The 13,630-nt window shown below is 53.1% G+C and overlaps 6 protein-coding genes across 6 annotated transcripts; 4 read left to right on the top strand and 2 right to left on the bottom strand.

Moving 5' to 3' along the window:
- Window positions 1-149: 149 nt before the first annotated feature.
- N0V89_004420 (uncharacterized protein) lies at window positions 150-774 on the bottom strand (the record flags this gene model as incomplete). Its single annotated transcript, XM_056213205.1, has 3 exons — window positions 150-438; window positions 489-584; window positions 638-774. 3 exons carry the CDS (start codon window positions 772-774, stop codon window positions 150-152), a joined length of 522 nt encoding a protein of 173 aa, XP_056073513.1.
- Window positions 775-2,442: 1,668 nt separating this feature from the next.
- N0V89_004419 (uncharacterized protein) lies at window positions 2,443-3,361 on the top strand (the record flags this gene model as incomplete). The annotated part of the gene is made up of 3 exons (XM_056213204.1): window positions 2,443-2,505; window positions 2,557-2,715; window positions 2,765-3,361. 3 exons carry the CDS (start codon window positions 2,443-2,445, stop codon window positions 3,359-3,361), a joined length of 819 nt encoding a protein of 272 aa, XP_056073512.1.
- A 759-nt stretch (window positions 3,362-4,120) lies between these two features.
- Window positions 4,121-4,952, top strand: N0V89_004418 (uncharacterized protein; the record flags this gene model as incomplete). The annotated part of the gene is made up of 2 exons (XM_056213203.1): window positions 4,121-4,805; window positions 4,906-4,952. 2 exons carry the CDS (start codon window positions 4,121-4,123, stop codon window positions 4,950-4,952), a joined length of 732 nt encoding a protein of 243 aa, XP_056073511.1.
- A 146-nt stretch (window positions 4,953-5,098) lies between these two features.
- N0V89_004417 (uncharacterized protein) lies at window positions 5,099-7,543 on the top strand (the record flags this gene model as incomplete). Its single annotated transcript, XM_056213202.1, has 2 exons — window positions 5,099-5,105; window positions 5,571-7,543. 2 exons carry the CDS (start codon window positions 5,099-5,101, stop codon window positions 7,541-7,543), a joined length of 1,980 nt encoding a protein of 659 aa, XP_056073510.1.
- A 740-nt stretch (window positions 7,544-8,283) lies between these two features.
- On the bottom strand, window positions 8,284-9,619 carry N0V89_004416 (uncharacterized protein; the record flags this gene model as incomplete). The annotated part of the gene is made up of 2 exons (XM_056213201.1): window positions 8,284-9,112; window positions 9,159-9,619. The coding sequence occupies 2 exons, from the start codon at window positions 9,617-9,619 to the stop codon at window positions 8,284-8,286; spliced, it is 1,290 nt and encodes a 429-aa protein (XP_056073509.1).
- A 641-nt stretch (window positions 9,620-10,260) lies between these two features.
- N0V89_004415 (uncharacterized protein) lies at window positions 10,261-12,333 on the top strand (the record flags this gene model as incomplete). The annotated part of the gene is made up of 3 exons (XM_056213200.1): window positions 10,261-11,408; window positions 11,512-11,630; window positions 11,675-12,333. 3 exons carry the CDS (start codon window positions 10,261-10,263, stop codon window positions 12,331-12,333), a joined length of 1,926 nt encoding a protein of 641 aa, XP_056073508.1.
- Between the last annotated feature and the right edge of the window lie 1,297 nt (window positions 12,334-13,630).

Below are 13,630 nucleotides of genomic sequence, written 5' to 3'. Positions count from 1 at the left end.
GCGCACGGTATTGTCTCTCTCAATGTGTGAGGACTTGATCTCCTTGCATTGGCCCGAGCCTCATTGTTTTTGACACTGCACCGTGCTTTGTCATGACTGTGCATATGAACAATCCTTAGCATTCAGCTCGCAGCTCTCAGCTCCAATATCTAAACCCCATCATGCGCCGGGTTGGCATTAGATGCCAGACATAGATTGTGTCTGCCACCGTTACCCAATCCGTTCACAGACTGATTCGTCGATCTCTCCTCAAGTTCAACATAGGGATTGTACCGGTACTCATTCTCATCTACAGCATTTTTACTCTCGGATGTCAAGAAAGTCTTCTTCGTAGGTCGACTGCCTAGATAGCTCTTTACTCTAGGTACAAAGGAACGGAAAATGGCGGGGACTGATGGCAGGCAACCACAGATTATACCACCAGTGATCTCCCCTTCACTGTGATGTAGTCAGTGTCATGTAATATTGAACATGGACCGAGCACTCACGCCCACAGAGCGGCCGGGACAAGCAGCGTGACATCGTTCTGGTTAGCGATGAAGCGTGTAGTAGCTACCAGCCGCATAATGCTGGCTACGCATGCGCTACGCAATCGACGTTAGTGTGCGAGTTTGGAATAGACGTATTAATGACTTACAATAGCCCAGTCGCGAATATGCTCGTCACACCGATTTTCTTCGCCGTGCTGAGCTGCAGCTGCCAGACCTTCCATATTGGCAGCACCAAGATGCTCACATCCGAAATAAAGTTTACAACTGCTCCAATGATGAGCATCGCAGCTAGGTTGACACAAGAGCCTTCTTCGAGTGGGTGCCATATCTTATGCCTCGGATTGCACGACCAGATCGTCACGATGTTGATAGCGAAGTAGAAGAGCCCGTCCGAAAAGATAAGCAGCCATAGCAGATAGTAGGTCCAGCCGCTGCGGTGGGGACAGAGGAGACGTATAAGCTGCAGAAGGATCGAAAACTTCGTGAAGAAGATCGAGATGTTGTAGATGATTTCGAGCTCGTTGGCTATCTATGTGCGCAGAGGTCAGAGACTCGGAAGACTGGTCCTACAGGTAGATGCAAGGTCACCTTCAAGAAAATGAACAGATGAGTGAGTGAGATATCCCATAGGTGATTAACACCAACACCGTAGCGAGTTGCATCGAAGCAGAGACCGATCCAGGCGACATTGCTAGCCCAGGCTACGATCATAGAGTCTGGAGTCTCATTAGCTCAGAAGAGGGAGGTAGAGTGGACCGAACTGACAGTCGTCCCAGCCGTGTGCTCTTTGAATCAAGAATCGTGACCATGTTCGCATCAATATCAACAGAGAACTCAATGTCAGGCACAAACCCAACACTGCTTTAGCCAATAGAGTATAATTAGGCGGGTTCTCAAAATTCGACGTGAAGCCAGAGGGAGGAACTTGTGAAGGTGTAATGTTAGGGTTCGTTATATCCATCATTGCAGGAGCGGAATAACACCTGTAGACTGCAGTGGGGCAACCTCGTTGCGGACCTTGGATTCAATGTCTGTGAATTTATTTTAGAGGGGAGAAGCAGCTGATGATTAGAAAAAGGCGCCCAAAATTAAGGCAGCCTTGCACAGCCTTGCATGCGTGTTGGTCCAATACTTTCCCATTGAAGTTGGTTTGATAGGTCGACGTATATTAGACAACCGGGGTGTAATCGCCACCCGTGTGGAAGTGTTCTGGCCCCCCAAGATGCGTTCTCGTGCTCTCTATAATACTGCCGATCAATTCCATAGAAAGGAAGGATGCGGTAGTGACAGGTCTGGGGTTGGCGGGCTTTCCTCATATGTGTCAGAGACCCAGTTCGACGGGTACGATGTATGCTTCACACGGGCTCAAAGTAGCAAATTTCGGTGATAGAACCTTATAAGTGTGTTGTGGATGCACGATTTGCAGTGATTGGGACCGATGGTCAAGGAGGAATTGGGGGCCAGTGAGCGAGCCTCTCCCACCTACCGAAGAGATGCTGTAGTTCGGCCGCGGCAAGCAGACCAGACTGAGCGCATAATGAACTTCGATATATCAACGGCGTTACAGTGAGCTGACGCTAAGTCTTGGAAAAGCATCGGACACCCGTTTTCGGCTCGGCAGATCCCTCCGCCGAAGAACGCTTGGCCTGAGCTCGATCCCAACATCTCACCAACAGACTTCGCCGTGTTATTGTGAACTTGGACCCAATGTACGAACCGTCGTAATTTGGTCGATCTTATTTTCTGATCCATTGCTCGCTTGTATGTGGCAACCGCTGCATAACCGGAGTCACCGCCCTCAAATCACTATGACGACATGACAAGAGCACATCATATGCCCGCTGGCTTGTCTAGGGACGCGGGGTGTATACAGCGCTGACAGTAGCTTTACTCGACCACAGATATTCATCTTTGTCATTCAACCAGCAACTCTTCCATAAGATCCACCAGAATGGTCTCATTAACTGACAACAAATTCGACCCGAACACAGACATCCCAGACCTGAGCGGCAAGGTAGGCCGACTGCTCTTCACATCGAATAGGTGATTCTGACATATCTTTCAGATCTATGTAGTGACAGGCGGGTCCGCGGGCATCGGCTTTGGCATTGTCGCGCACCTCCTCCAACACAATCCCGAGAAGATCTACCTCCTCTCCAATAAGGAGGTGCACGCCGAGGAAGCGCAAGAAGAGCTTGCAAAGAAGTGGGGAGATGCTAACAAGGTCGAGTGGCGGAAATGCAATCTCGAGTCCCCTCAAACAAACCGACGAGACAGCACGCAACCTAGCCAAGGAGCTTACCAGGCTGGATGGTCTAGTCTGCAACGCGGGGTTGGGTGTTGGTCCATACAACGAATCTGAGGACAAGTTAGACACACACATGCAGGTCAACGTCTTTGCGCAGGCGCACATCATATTGACCTTATTGCCGGTGCTGCAGAAGACGAAAGACTCCCGCATTGTATCTCAGTCGTCAGACCTACACCGCGCGGCACCATCTTCTACCAAGTTCGAGTCGGTCGAAGAAATCAACACGGATATCGGTGCAACATTCCTTTACAACCGCACCAAGCTCGCACAGATCCTCTTCTCCCATCAACTACTGAAGCGCATTAAAGCGGGCCGATTTGGCACAGTCACCGACACTGAAGGTCTACCCTGGATCAACTCTACCCATCCCGGTGGTATCAAGACCGACCAGCAATTCCAGGCTGAGGAAGCCTACGGCACCATAGGCAAGATTGGCGTTAGAGCTGTGCGTCCGTTGCTCGGCGACCCTGTGGACAAGGGATGCCGCCCGGCGCTGTTCGCTACGGCGAGTCCCGATATCGTGACAGAGCAGATTCAGGGGAGCATATATCGTACCTGACCGCAAGCCGACGGACCCATCAAGGCAGGCGAAAGATGAGAACTTGTCGGCGAACCTGTGGAAGCTGACGAAGGAGATACTTGAGAGCAAGATTGGGAACTTGGCCTATACTATGTAGATGTCTGTGGTTCGGGACTAGCTTCGTAATGATTGATGGCGCATTCGACATGCCTATACGCGCCTTATTGTATCTGCTTCAAGAGGAACATATTCTACTACCGTTGATTGTAGTGACATGTACAACAGGGCGTGACTGCGCCCTAGCACAGACGCGTACATACTGTTTCCCACCGGGAAACCCGTAGCGGATGCTGCGTAGGCGTTTACAGCGTCACGAAACATCATGCTACTAATCATTGCGAAAAACAAATGTATCTCATTTAATGAGGGCAGAAAGCAGATGTGGTGCTGACAATAGGGCGCGTGTATACGCTACGTCATCTGGTAATCCTTGGTTAGAGTGGGGCTATTACTACATGTGGAAAACAACGCAGTAACCGGACCCCGCAGCGTGTAGACGGCTGCTGATCCTAGAGGAATAAAAGGCTGAGTTATTCTGATCGTCTGTATCCAGAAAAACGGTATCGTCGCGAAACACGATACAAACCAGTTCTTCTTATCAGCAACATCCTTCACACCCCGTAAATACGCATCGAGCCAGCGTCAAGCAACAGTACCAGCACAGACTTCCTCGCACACTATTCAATACACCACCTCTGGCCCCATTTGCTATTAAAGCCACTGTAGCCAACAAGCACCATGTCCAAGCTCGCCGATTTCAAACTCCTGTCCTTTGACGTCTACGGCACCCTCATCGACTACGAACGAGGCGTCCTGCAGAATCTACAGCCCGTACTCGAGAAAGCCGGCAAAACGGAGATGGACCCCAAGCACATCCTCAAGATCTCTCAGCCATTGTTCAAGGATGAACAGATCAAAAACCCCCGCAAGAAGTACTCGGATTTGCTCGCCACATGCCACCCTCAGATCTGCAAGGAGCTCGGTCTACCTGAGCCTACGGCCGAAGAGAGCAAATCGTTTGGCGCGAGCGTAGGCACCTGGCCCGGGTTCGAAGACAGTGTTCCAGCTTTGCGACGATTGAAGAAAACGTACAAGATGGTCGTGCTGTCCAACGTGGATAATGAGTCATTCCAGGTGAACAACGCGAATTCTCTCGATGGCTTTGAGTGGGACTTGGTGCTTACGGCTGAAGACATCGGCAGCTATAAGCCAGATCCCAAAAACTTCGAGTACATGTTGAAGACGGTGAAGGAGAAGTTTGGCGTAGAGAAGCATGAGGTGCTACAGACGGCACAGAGCCAGTTTCACGACCATCACCCGTGTAAGGACATTGGGATCACAAGCGCGTGGATTTACCGGCCGGGCGCTATCCTGGGTAACCGAGATGACCCTGTGTTCAATTGGAAATTTGACCAGCTGGCTGGTACGCAATGCCCGGGTACGAAGTCGATCTGTCTTAGACATAAACACTTCGTACCATGTCCACTCTCATGACTTAGCTGACTTCGTACCTGCGCGTCTAGACATGGCGGATGCGGTTGACGAGGAGATAAACTCGGGCCGGAAGTAGTGAGCCGCATCCAGAAGTTGGGAAGGAATCAAGTCAAGTCCAGCTGGAGGATGGGAAGGAGAGAAGTGAGGGGGTGGGAACGTGCATGGTCGACGAGGCTCCACAACCTCTTGGGAGTGGACAGTAACAGGGGGTCGTGCGTGTTAATGAATCGTCGTTCGCATACCGTTCCGTTCCCCTCGAGCGAGACAGACGGGTGACATTCACCTCCGGTGGATCACCCCAGTCGATAACGCGTGCTGTGGAGATGGGAGGATCGATTGGCGAGCTTGGCAGCCCACTTCGCACCTCGCAAAGGTAACTCTGACAGTCGCACTGCCGTCGGCGCTCTGGATGCTGGATGCTCTCATCCTGACGTCTCCCACTTGTCGCCCGCTGCGCCCCTTACTCTACGCCGGCCACGGCCTGCTGCAGGCAGCCAATATTCGCCCAGCGCCCGATTGGCCCAGAGTCGATTGCGCTGCGTGCGGCACGGGCCCTCAACAGACCCGTCCAGGCGAACGGAGATCACAATTCAAGCTTTTGCTAAGCCTTTGCCAAGGGGAGCTAAGCGCTGACTGGCAGTGACGGCCCTGCGGCTTAGCTGAAACCTACCGACGCCCACTCCCGTTTCCACAGGTAATCGTGCCATGCCTTCGCCTCGATCTTCCTCTTTGTACAGACGAAAATCCGGTCTGAACACACCTCAGCCTGACGATATGGCGCCTAGGGCGGCCACGCCTTTGCTTGGGGAGGAGAACAATGGTCGAGACACGCCTACGCTAGACTTTGGGCCTTCGACGTCGTCTTCTGCACCGTTGCTGCCCATGGACGAGCCGGGCATGCCGCGAATGAAGAACTTCACTTACAGAAGACGAAGTATCTGGATCAGAAACCGACGGCGGATACTTATAGCCATCTTGATCGTGGGTGCGCTGGCTCTGCTCGGGACTTACCTGGCGCCTACCAAGCGGAAAGCCGACCCTACGTTGCAGCTTCCGGATGGACCGCTCGTCGTCAAGCTACCCGGCTATGGCAATTTCCAAGGAACGAAAGTCGTCAAGAATAGGAAAAACATCGTCTTCGACGATCCCATCAATGCATGGTTGGGCATCGAGTACTCGACACAACCTGTTGGCAAGTCACGGTTTGCGGCGCCAGATTGGCCAAAGGAGTTCAACGGGACGAAGAACGCCACGCAGTACGGGAAGGCATGTATGCAGAACTGGGGTTGGAATCCACAGCACCATTCAGAAGCTTGCTTGACGTTCAATGTGTTCCGGCCGCAAGGTGTTTCATTCGACCGGAAGCTGCCGGTGTTTGTCTTCTTCCACGGAGGCTCATTTGTGGTTGGGGATGGCAAAGCATTAGATGGCGCAACCTTCGTTTCGAAAAGCAAAGAGCCGCTCATGGTCGTGACAGCACAGTACCGGTTAGGCGCTTTAGGAAGCTTGCCGAGCAAGCTGTTTGAAGAGGAGGGCTTGCTGAACCTAGGGATGCGAGACCAGAGGCAACTACTCGTGTTCCTACAGAAATACATGGCGGATTTCGGAGGCGATCCGGAACGCGTCACGATAGGCGGGCAGAGTGCAGGAGCGCATGCAGTCGGTCTTCATCTTTTCCACGACTACGGTGACACGAAAGGCAAGAAGCTCTTCAGCCAGGCTATTATTGCTTCCGGCGCACCAACTGCACGAGGATTTCCCGGGCCTTCGTACGCACTCAACGAACGCTATTACAATGAGTTCATGACTTACGTTCAATGCCCCAACAAGGTCAACAGCACCAACGCCGAAACCCTCGATTGTCTCCGCAATGTCCCAATGCGCAAATTGCGCTTAGCGTCTGGGAAGATATACACATCGTCAAACTACAACATCACCTGGCCATGGCAGCCCAGCCACCCAGGTCCCCTCCTAGAGAAATCAGGCTCCCAATCCGGGATTGACGGCACCTTCTACAAGGCCCCTCTCCTCATATCCTCCGTCACAGACGAGGGCAAGATGTTCGCGCCCAAAGATCTTCAATCCAACACACAATTCGTAAACTTCATGGCGAACCTTCTGCCTGGCCTCACCAAAACCGACCTCGCTGAGCTCGACGCGCTCTACCCCGACCCAAGTAACGGTGAAGGGCCGTACGCAGACCATGTGGGTAGATTCGTGAGCACGCAGTTCGAACGCATAAGCGCCGCCTATGGGGACTACTCGTACATCTGCCCCGTGCAGGAAACCGCGCATCGACTCGCCGCCGCCGGGGCGCCCGTTTATAAAGCGCGCTTTAACACTCCCAATGGCGCGGCGCCGCATATGGGCGTTCCGCATGCGTCGGATCACGGGTATTTCAACGGACACCGCAACACGCAGTTCCCTGAGGTTGCGGATATTTATCATAGTTACTATGCCAGCTTTGTTGTCAGCGGGAATCCGAATACATACAAGATCGCAAAGGCGCCACAGTGGGATCGCTACTGGCACGAAGGGAGTGCGCAATTAGCCGTAGGAAATACAGACAGGGGCGGCGTCGTCATGGAAGAGGAGAGGAAGGGCATCAGGATGAAGGAGTGCAAGTGGTGGAGGGACGAGGCACGGATGAAGAGGATCAACAAATGAACATAGTGCATGGAAGTTTGTGATGGAGTGGCCTCTTGGGATGCATAACGGGGTTGGATGGCGTTCTGATAGATGTGTATTCTGTACAATTTCATGATTGTTAGCGTGTTCACATTTTCCGTTGGAGGACCTCCTTGTCTCCAAAACTTCATTTTTGTGTTCGCACTGATGTTCAACATCTTCTGCAACTTCGGTCACAGATTAGTCTACGCCCTCATGGAGAGTCCCCTGTTCCTCGTCGGTCTTGAACGCAAACATCGAGACCGTCCCTGAACACTCAAATCCATCGTACAAAGGTTCGTAATGTCACATAACCTCCTACACAACTTGACGTGAGCTTGGCGACGCTGGTGAGGTCGGGGGCCCGACCCCGTCTGAATCCTCCTCTCCCTCTTGCATGCTTCCGCGTATAGCGTGGCGACGGCCAATGAGCAAACAGCCTGCGTATGGACGGCCGCTGCAAGGCGAAGCTTTGCACAACGTAGCTCACTGCAGTCAAACTTGCAGGCGTCTCACTGAAGCCTCGCCTTGTTTCGATCATTCCTGTGATCGCCCATGTATCTATAATAACGAGATCAATGGGGCGCAGTACGACCATACGCCAAGATTGTAACGAGGATGGTATGGAAGGCAGAGTACTGTAGTAATCGATATTATGCAGAATAAGCCAGCTGCTTAAGCCATGACTCAAGCTATCCAGATATGATACAAGAAAGGGTTACCTTCATCGCAGTGCACCATCAAATATACGAGACCTTGACGCCCATACCCACCGTACGGCGGACCTTATCCAGCCCATTTCGCAAAATGCGCATGATGCGCTCCCGAAGGTCCCTTCGCCCAAACGCCAGAGCAAAAGCAAGAAGAAAGAGTAGAGTACGGAAGAAAGCCATGGGGTTGGCCGTCATCGAGTGCGCGGTGTTCGTAATCATGGCTTGCATCGACAACAGTAGGGCAGTTGCGCGGTGGTACAGGCCGGGCGGTGGACTGACCGCTTTCTTGGCTGGTCGTGATGCTCGCGATGATGTAGAAGGCGCTTGGCGAGGGGCGCTGGGGCTACGGTACATTTCGTCGGAGCCTCTGGGCTGCCGCCTGTTTTCTTCTTCGCGTTTTCTTCGCTCGTCTTCTGCCCGAGACTGTTCCAATCGGCGAGCCTCAGTTTCCCTTCTCCGTTGCTCTAGCTGCTCTTGTTGCTGTTGACGTAAGCGTTCTTCGCGCTTCTCTGCGTCTTCCTTCTCTTCCTTGAGCGAGTGAAGAGCAAGCAAGAAAGCTTCTTTGCGCTCGTCGTCGAGCACTTCGGACATGGATATAAATTCCCGGGCGTAATCCCACTCGTCATTGCGCGGGAGCACGTGGAGAGTGTACAGCTCGAGGAGCTTCAACCGGGTGTTGAGGTCCCGCGGTGTATTCGTGCCAGTGTTCTGCTGGCTGGGCCGGCGCTGGAGGTATGCAGAGGAGGACATGTGTGAGGAGATGTCAAAGGTAGGGTTAGCCGATGCCGAAAGATAGGTCTCCAGCTTGTGTTGGTTCAGCCGCTGGGACGGTGAATGTGTGAGTAGTAGAGTTGCCCTGTGATCTGTTAGACGAGCTGTCAGGGTCGAAGGGAGAAGCGCACAAGTTGACGACGACCTCGGCGTCGACATCGCCCTCTACGCCAGCATAACCGTCGCGCGCAACATCATCCCATACGCTGCCATCGCGGCACTTGGAGACCAATTGCTTCCATCTCGTGCTGCCAAATGCCAGCTTTCCCTCCTCGGCACCCAGCTCGACAACGGCATTGAGGAAGGTGAGGTAGAAGCTCCACACCTTGACCCGCGTGCCCCGCGACGCGGTTGCTATGGGCGCATAGCCGGACAGGTCGCCGTCATGGGAGCCATTGGCGTCGTCTTGGGTGGGAGGGGTGACGATGGGTTCGATCGTGGACAGCGCCTCGGGCAGGCGACGCGTGAGGAACAGCTGGGCGGCCTGGCGGTAGGCTTTGGCAATGTGCTGGGAGTGCTGGCGAGATGACAGTGACGAGACCGAGGCCCCAAGCGTACGCGAGCTGCCCAGGTCCTCGTACATGGCAGCCATGGCGGCGGCGGGAGTGTCGGTGGTGGTGAAGCTACTGTGACGAGGCAGCGACGGCTAGACGAGCCATGTCTGAGGTGTCCTGAGGCGTTGTTGACCGCCTGCCAGCGGAATGTGAAAGCTCAACGGGCCGGCAGCCGAGGTTCGGACGTCGCGATGCCCCAGCCTTGGCGCTTCCTCGCTCGCCAGCCACCTCCACGCTGCAAACACCACGGCATCTATCGCGATGGCGCCCCAATCGTCGTTTGACCGTGCGCAATCGAGACTCTGACTTGGAGCCGTTTGCGCTTGTCAAACGCCGCTTGAGAGTAACGAGCAATTTAGTGTCTTGCTCCGCTCTTGCTGGTCTCACTGACTTCCGAGAATGACTCCCGTATCGCTACAGCTGTAATTAGAAAGCGCGTGTCTCGTGGACCCTCTCTCTTGTCTCTCACTCAATCGTTCCTGGTCCTGCGCTAGGCAACGTTCTGGGTCTACTTACTTGTTAGCGAATTGCCCACGTCAAGACTTGCTGCTCTACAGCGCCACCAACTCCACTGCCAGAAACCAAAGATCCGCAAATCGTCCGCAGTCCTCTCCATTGCCCATATCGAAAGCAACAAAGCGTACGGTGCCCCTCCGAGCGCAGTACCGTCTTGGCAGCCATGGACGTCGATGCTGACTCGTACCCTCACGAGCTACTGGGCCTACTAATCAGCATCTCAGAGGCTGATTTCGTGTCGCTCGACTTGGAATTCACCGGTATCCCGTCACGCCTGCCCGGAAAGGAGCCCTGGAAGCCTCATCGGGGAAGGAAGACGCTGGAGGACCGGTATCAGGAGACTAGGATTGCTGCAGATCGCTACCACATCCTCCAAGTTGGATTGACTTGTGCACGCTTCGACTATCTCGAGAACAAATATGTTTTAAGGCCATACAACATATCCCTCAGCCCGCTGCTCAATGAGCACTACAAGCTCGACATTGAGCGTGAGATTCATATCCAGAGCGGCGCCGCCACCTTCCTACTTGACCATGGTTTCGACCTAGGAGCTTCTTTTGCTCGAGGAGTACAGTATCTCTCGCGGGAAGAGGCTTGTAATGCTCAGCAAAGGATGAACGAACGTCTGCACAGGAAGTCCGAAGTTGAGGACATGCAGCTGAAGCAAGGAGACGTCCAATCTTTGGACTTTGTGAGGCGCGTTAGGGAGGCCATCATCGCGTGGAAGAAATTGAAGGATGACGACAGACTAGAGATCACGACGCATACTGGCCTCCTCAATCCGTCTCTGACTCCAGCCATATCGCGATTCGAAAAACGCTTAGTAGGTGATTGTATTCTTGATCTGGCAACCTCGGCGCTATTGGACGATACTGATCAACCTTTCCAGGTCCACCAGCTAGTTCGAGCCGAATTTCCAAATCTCGTCACCATAGGGAGGCAGGAATGCATTCGGATCATAGTCTATGACGAGCAGCGGGACGAAGAGAACAAACGCCATATCAAAAACCGTGTAAAAGAGCAAATCGCCAAGCAGACAGGCTTCCGGTGGGTATTCGAAGCTCTCGCAGCTGATGGTGACCTACATAAGGCAGATCCGTATCACTTTGGTAGATACACCAGCACGCCGATCATCGCTGAGGATAAGACGGATGTCAAGGAAAGATTCGATCGAGCTCACGATCGTCTTCAGAAACATCAGCCTGTATTAGTAGGGCACAACATGTTCACAGACCTCGTCTATTTCTATCGCTCGTTTGTAGGCGAGCTGCCAGAGACGCTCAACGGGTTCCGTTCGGCGCTCCATCGGATGTAAGTACCGACTAGAAGGTTGTCCAGAGTCTTCCGTCTCATTTTCATCTGCCATGTGCATACTAGAATCAGTGTACTGAGACCAAACGCTTAATGTGCACAGATTTCCGAAAATTGTCGATACGAAATATCTTGCAACACACGCCGAGGGAGATCTGAATGCGTCTCCCACCTTGCAAGAGATTGCTGAAAAGCTCGGCAACCAACCACTCCCAGACATTGGTAAGCTCCATGGCCTTGCATGGCTATCATGCTTATCGTTACAGCGACACACCCCAAGCACTCAAAGTACCATGAGACAGCCATGTTCCATGAAGCAGGCTACGACAGTCTATTGACGGCAACCATCCTCCTGCGCCTGTCGGCCAAATTAAACGCCGACCGCCAACAGCCAGATGACACTTCGGAAGCAAGCTTCAAGACCGCAGTAGAGCAGCCAAACGGGCATGTCAAGTCCCCAGTACTTAGCAAGTTTCCTGTACCCCAACCACCAACAGATCGTCAGCAACCTTCGCAATCCGAGATACTAGTCGTGAAGAAGAAAGCGAAAAAGTGTAAAAATCGCAAGGGCAAGTCCGACAATGTCTCTCCAGCACAAAGCCGCTTTCGGACTCGCAACGCCTTCGAACAGCTCAGCCTCGATGACCAATCGTCACCTTCGGACGATGACCAGGGCGGAGTCGTTGTTGACAACTCCGATACAACACACTCCTGGCAAGACGAGGTATACGAGCCGGATACAAGCGGCTGGGTACCAATCGAACAGAAACAACGCAAGCCTATGGAGATGATTCCCGCTTGGGACGGGGAGTTCTGGCAGTCTTTCGGCAACACGCTGCGTGTTTACGGCACAGAGGAAGCAGTCTTGAAGCTTGCCGAGTGGAACACCCAAATACCAGATTCCAAGCCTGAGGGCACTGTGTGACCCCACTTAAACAGCTTTGAGGTTTCCGACCCTTTGTCTTCTAGCTATTCCGGTTGGTCGACACATCGCGTGCTCCTCCTTTGCTGTACATAGACTTGTTGCTGTGCATCGCGCTGGCGTATGTGGACCGTGTCATACATTTAGCGAACTGGCGTGGGCTTCAGCTTGTGCCGAGCAGGAGGATAAGAAATTCATCGTCGTTCGCGCACCCTAGTGTCATCTCTTTATGTCGACCGGTGTGTGGCTTTCCTCTCATGTTCCTGTGTCAGTGACGGAAATGCTGTGCTACTACTTCCATTGAAGGATCGGTAGTCTAGAAGTCCAAGCTATCGATATTAGGGTCGTGTTGTCTCTCGCTTCCTTGGACCATTTCGTTCCTTCGTCCCATGTTCACCTTCGCTGCCCACTGCGACTTCCCTCCCCAACATAACGGGAGTAGCACCTTCCCAGACCCTTCGACGGCGACTGTGACGCGATCGCAACACCGAGCATCAAAGCGCCTCTCGTCACTTCCAACCACACGCAAGCAGAGAAGTGGATGGCGGCCACGCAATTTTCGACCAGACCTGTCGTGATGCGCAACAGAGCAGCCTAAAAGAGCCTTTGTTGACGCTACCTTAAATTAACCCGGATGCATACGGTATCTTGTGACACTCAGTCAACATTCACTTCCCACTTCACTTTCCCACAATATCAAGTCCCTCTCCTCTTCCCATCAACGGCTCCATTTCTTCACCGGAATAAGTACTACTCTCTATCTTCACAACGTCCCACCACTTCCACACCTCCCCCACTTTACGCAAGATCCCACCCCCCTGTATCCACATATCCTTCTCGTACACCCCGATCCTCAAGTCCTTGCACACATCCTTCCTCTCATCGACCTGGGACTCCAACCACTCTCTCGCGCCCTCGAATGTGTCGAAAGGACCTTGGTGCGGGATGTACATCAGATCGGTGGGTTGTACTAATGGTACCAGTGGTGAAGTGTGGCCGTAGAATGCATTTCCTTCCGTTTGGCAAAGTGTTTGAGGGAAGAGTCATTGGGGGCGCAAGGAAGGACTTGGCTGATGGCGTAGGTGAGGGCGGTGCGGGTGGTGGGCGGTGGATGATCATGTAGCCCGTTACTGTGGAGTTCATCTTCGAGGCGGTGGATTGCATCATTGCTTGCAGGGTAGAGATTTCTGATGTACAGCTAGTTGGTGGAGAGGCAGTGAAGTAGCGAGGATGGCATTAGGTCTATTACGGTATGATTGGGTGCGCGATTGTTTGGGGTGCTGGTTGGTAGCAATGAATA

Source organism: Didymosphaeria variabile (genome assembly GCF_027946475.1).
Source record: "Didymosphaeria variabile strain IMI 356815 chromosome Unknown scaffold_3, whole genome shotgun sequence".
NCBI classification, from domain to species: Eukaryota; Fungi; Ascomycota; class Dothideomycetes; order Pleosporales; family Didymosphaeriaceae; genus Didymosphaeria; species Didymosphaeria variabile.
The sequence above is the reverse complement of the archived record's forward strand: the minus strand, read 5'-3'. Positions and strand labels throughout refer to the sequence as shown.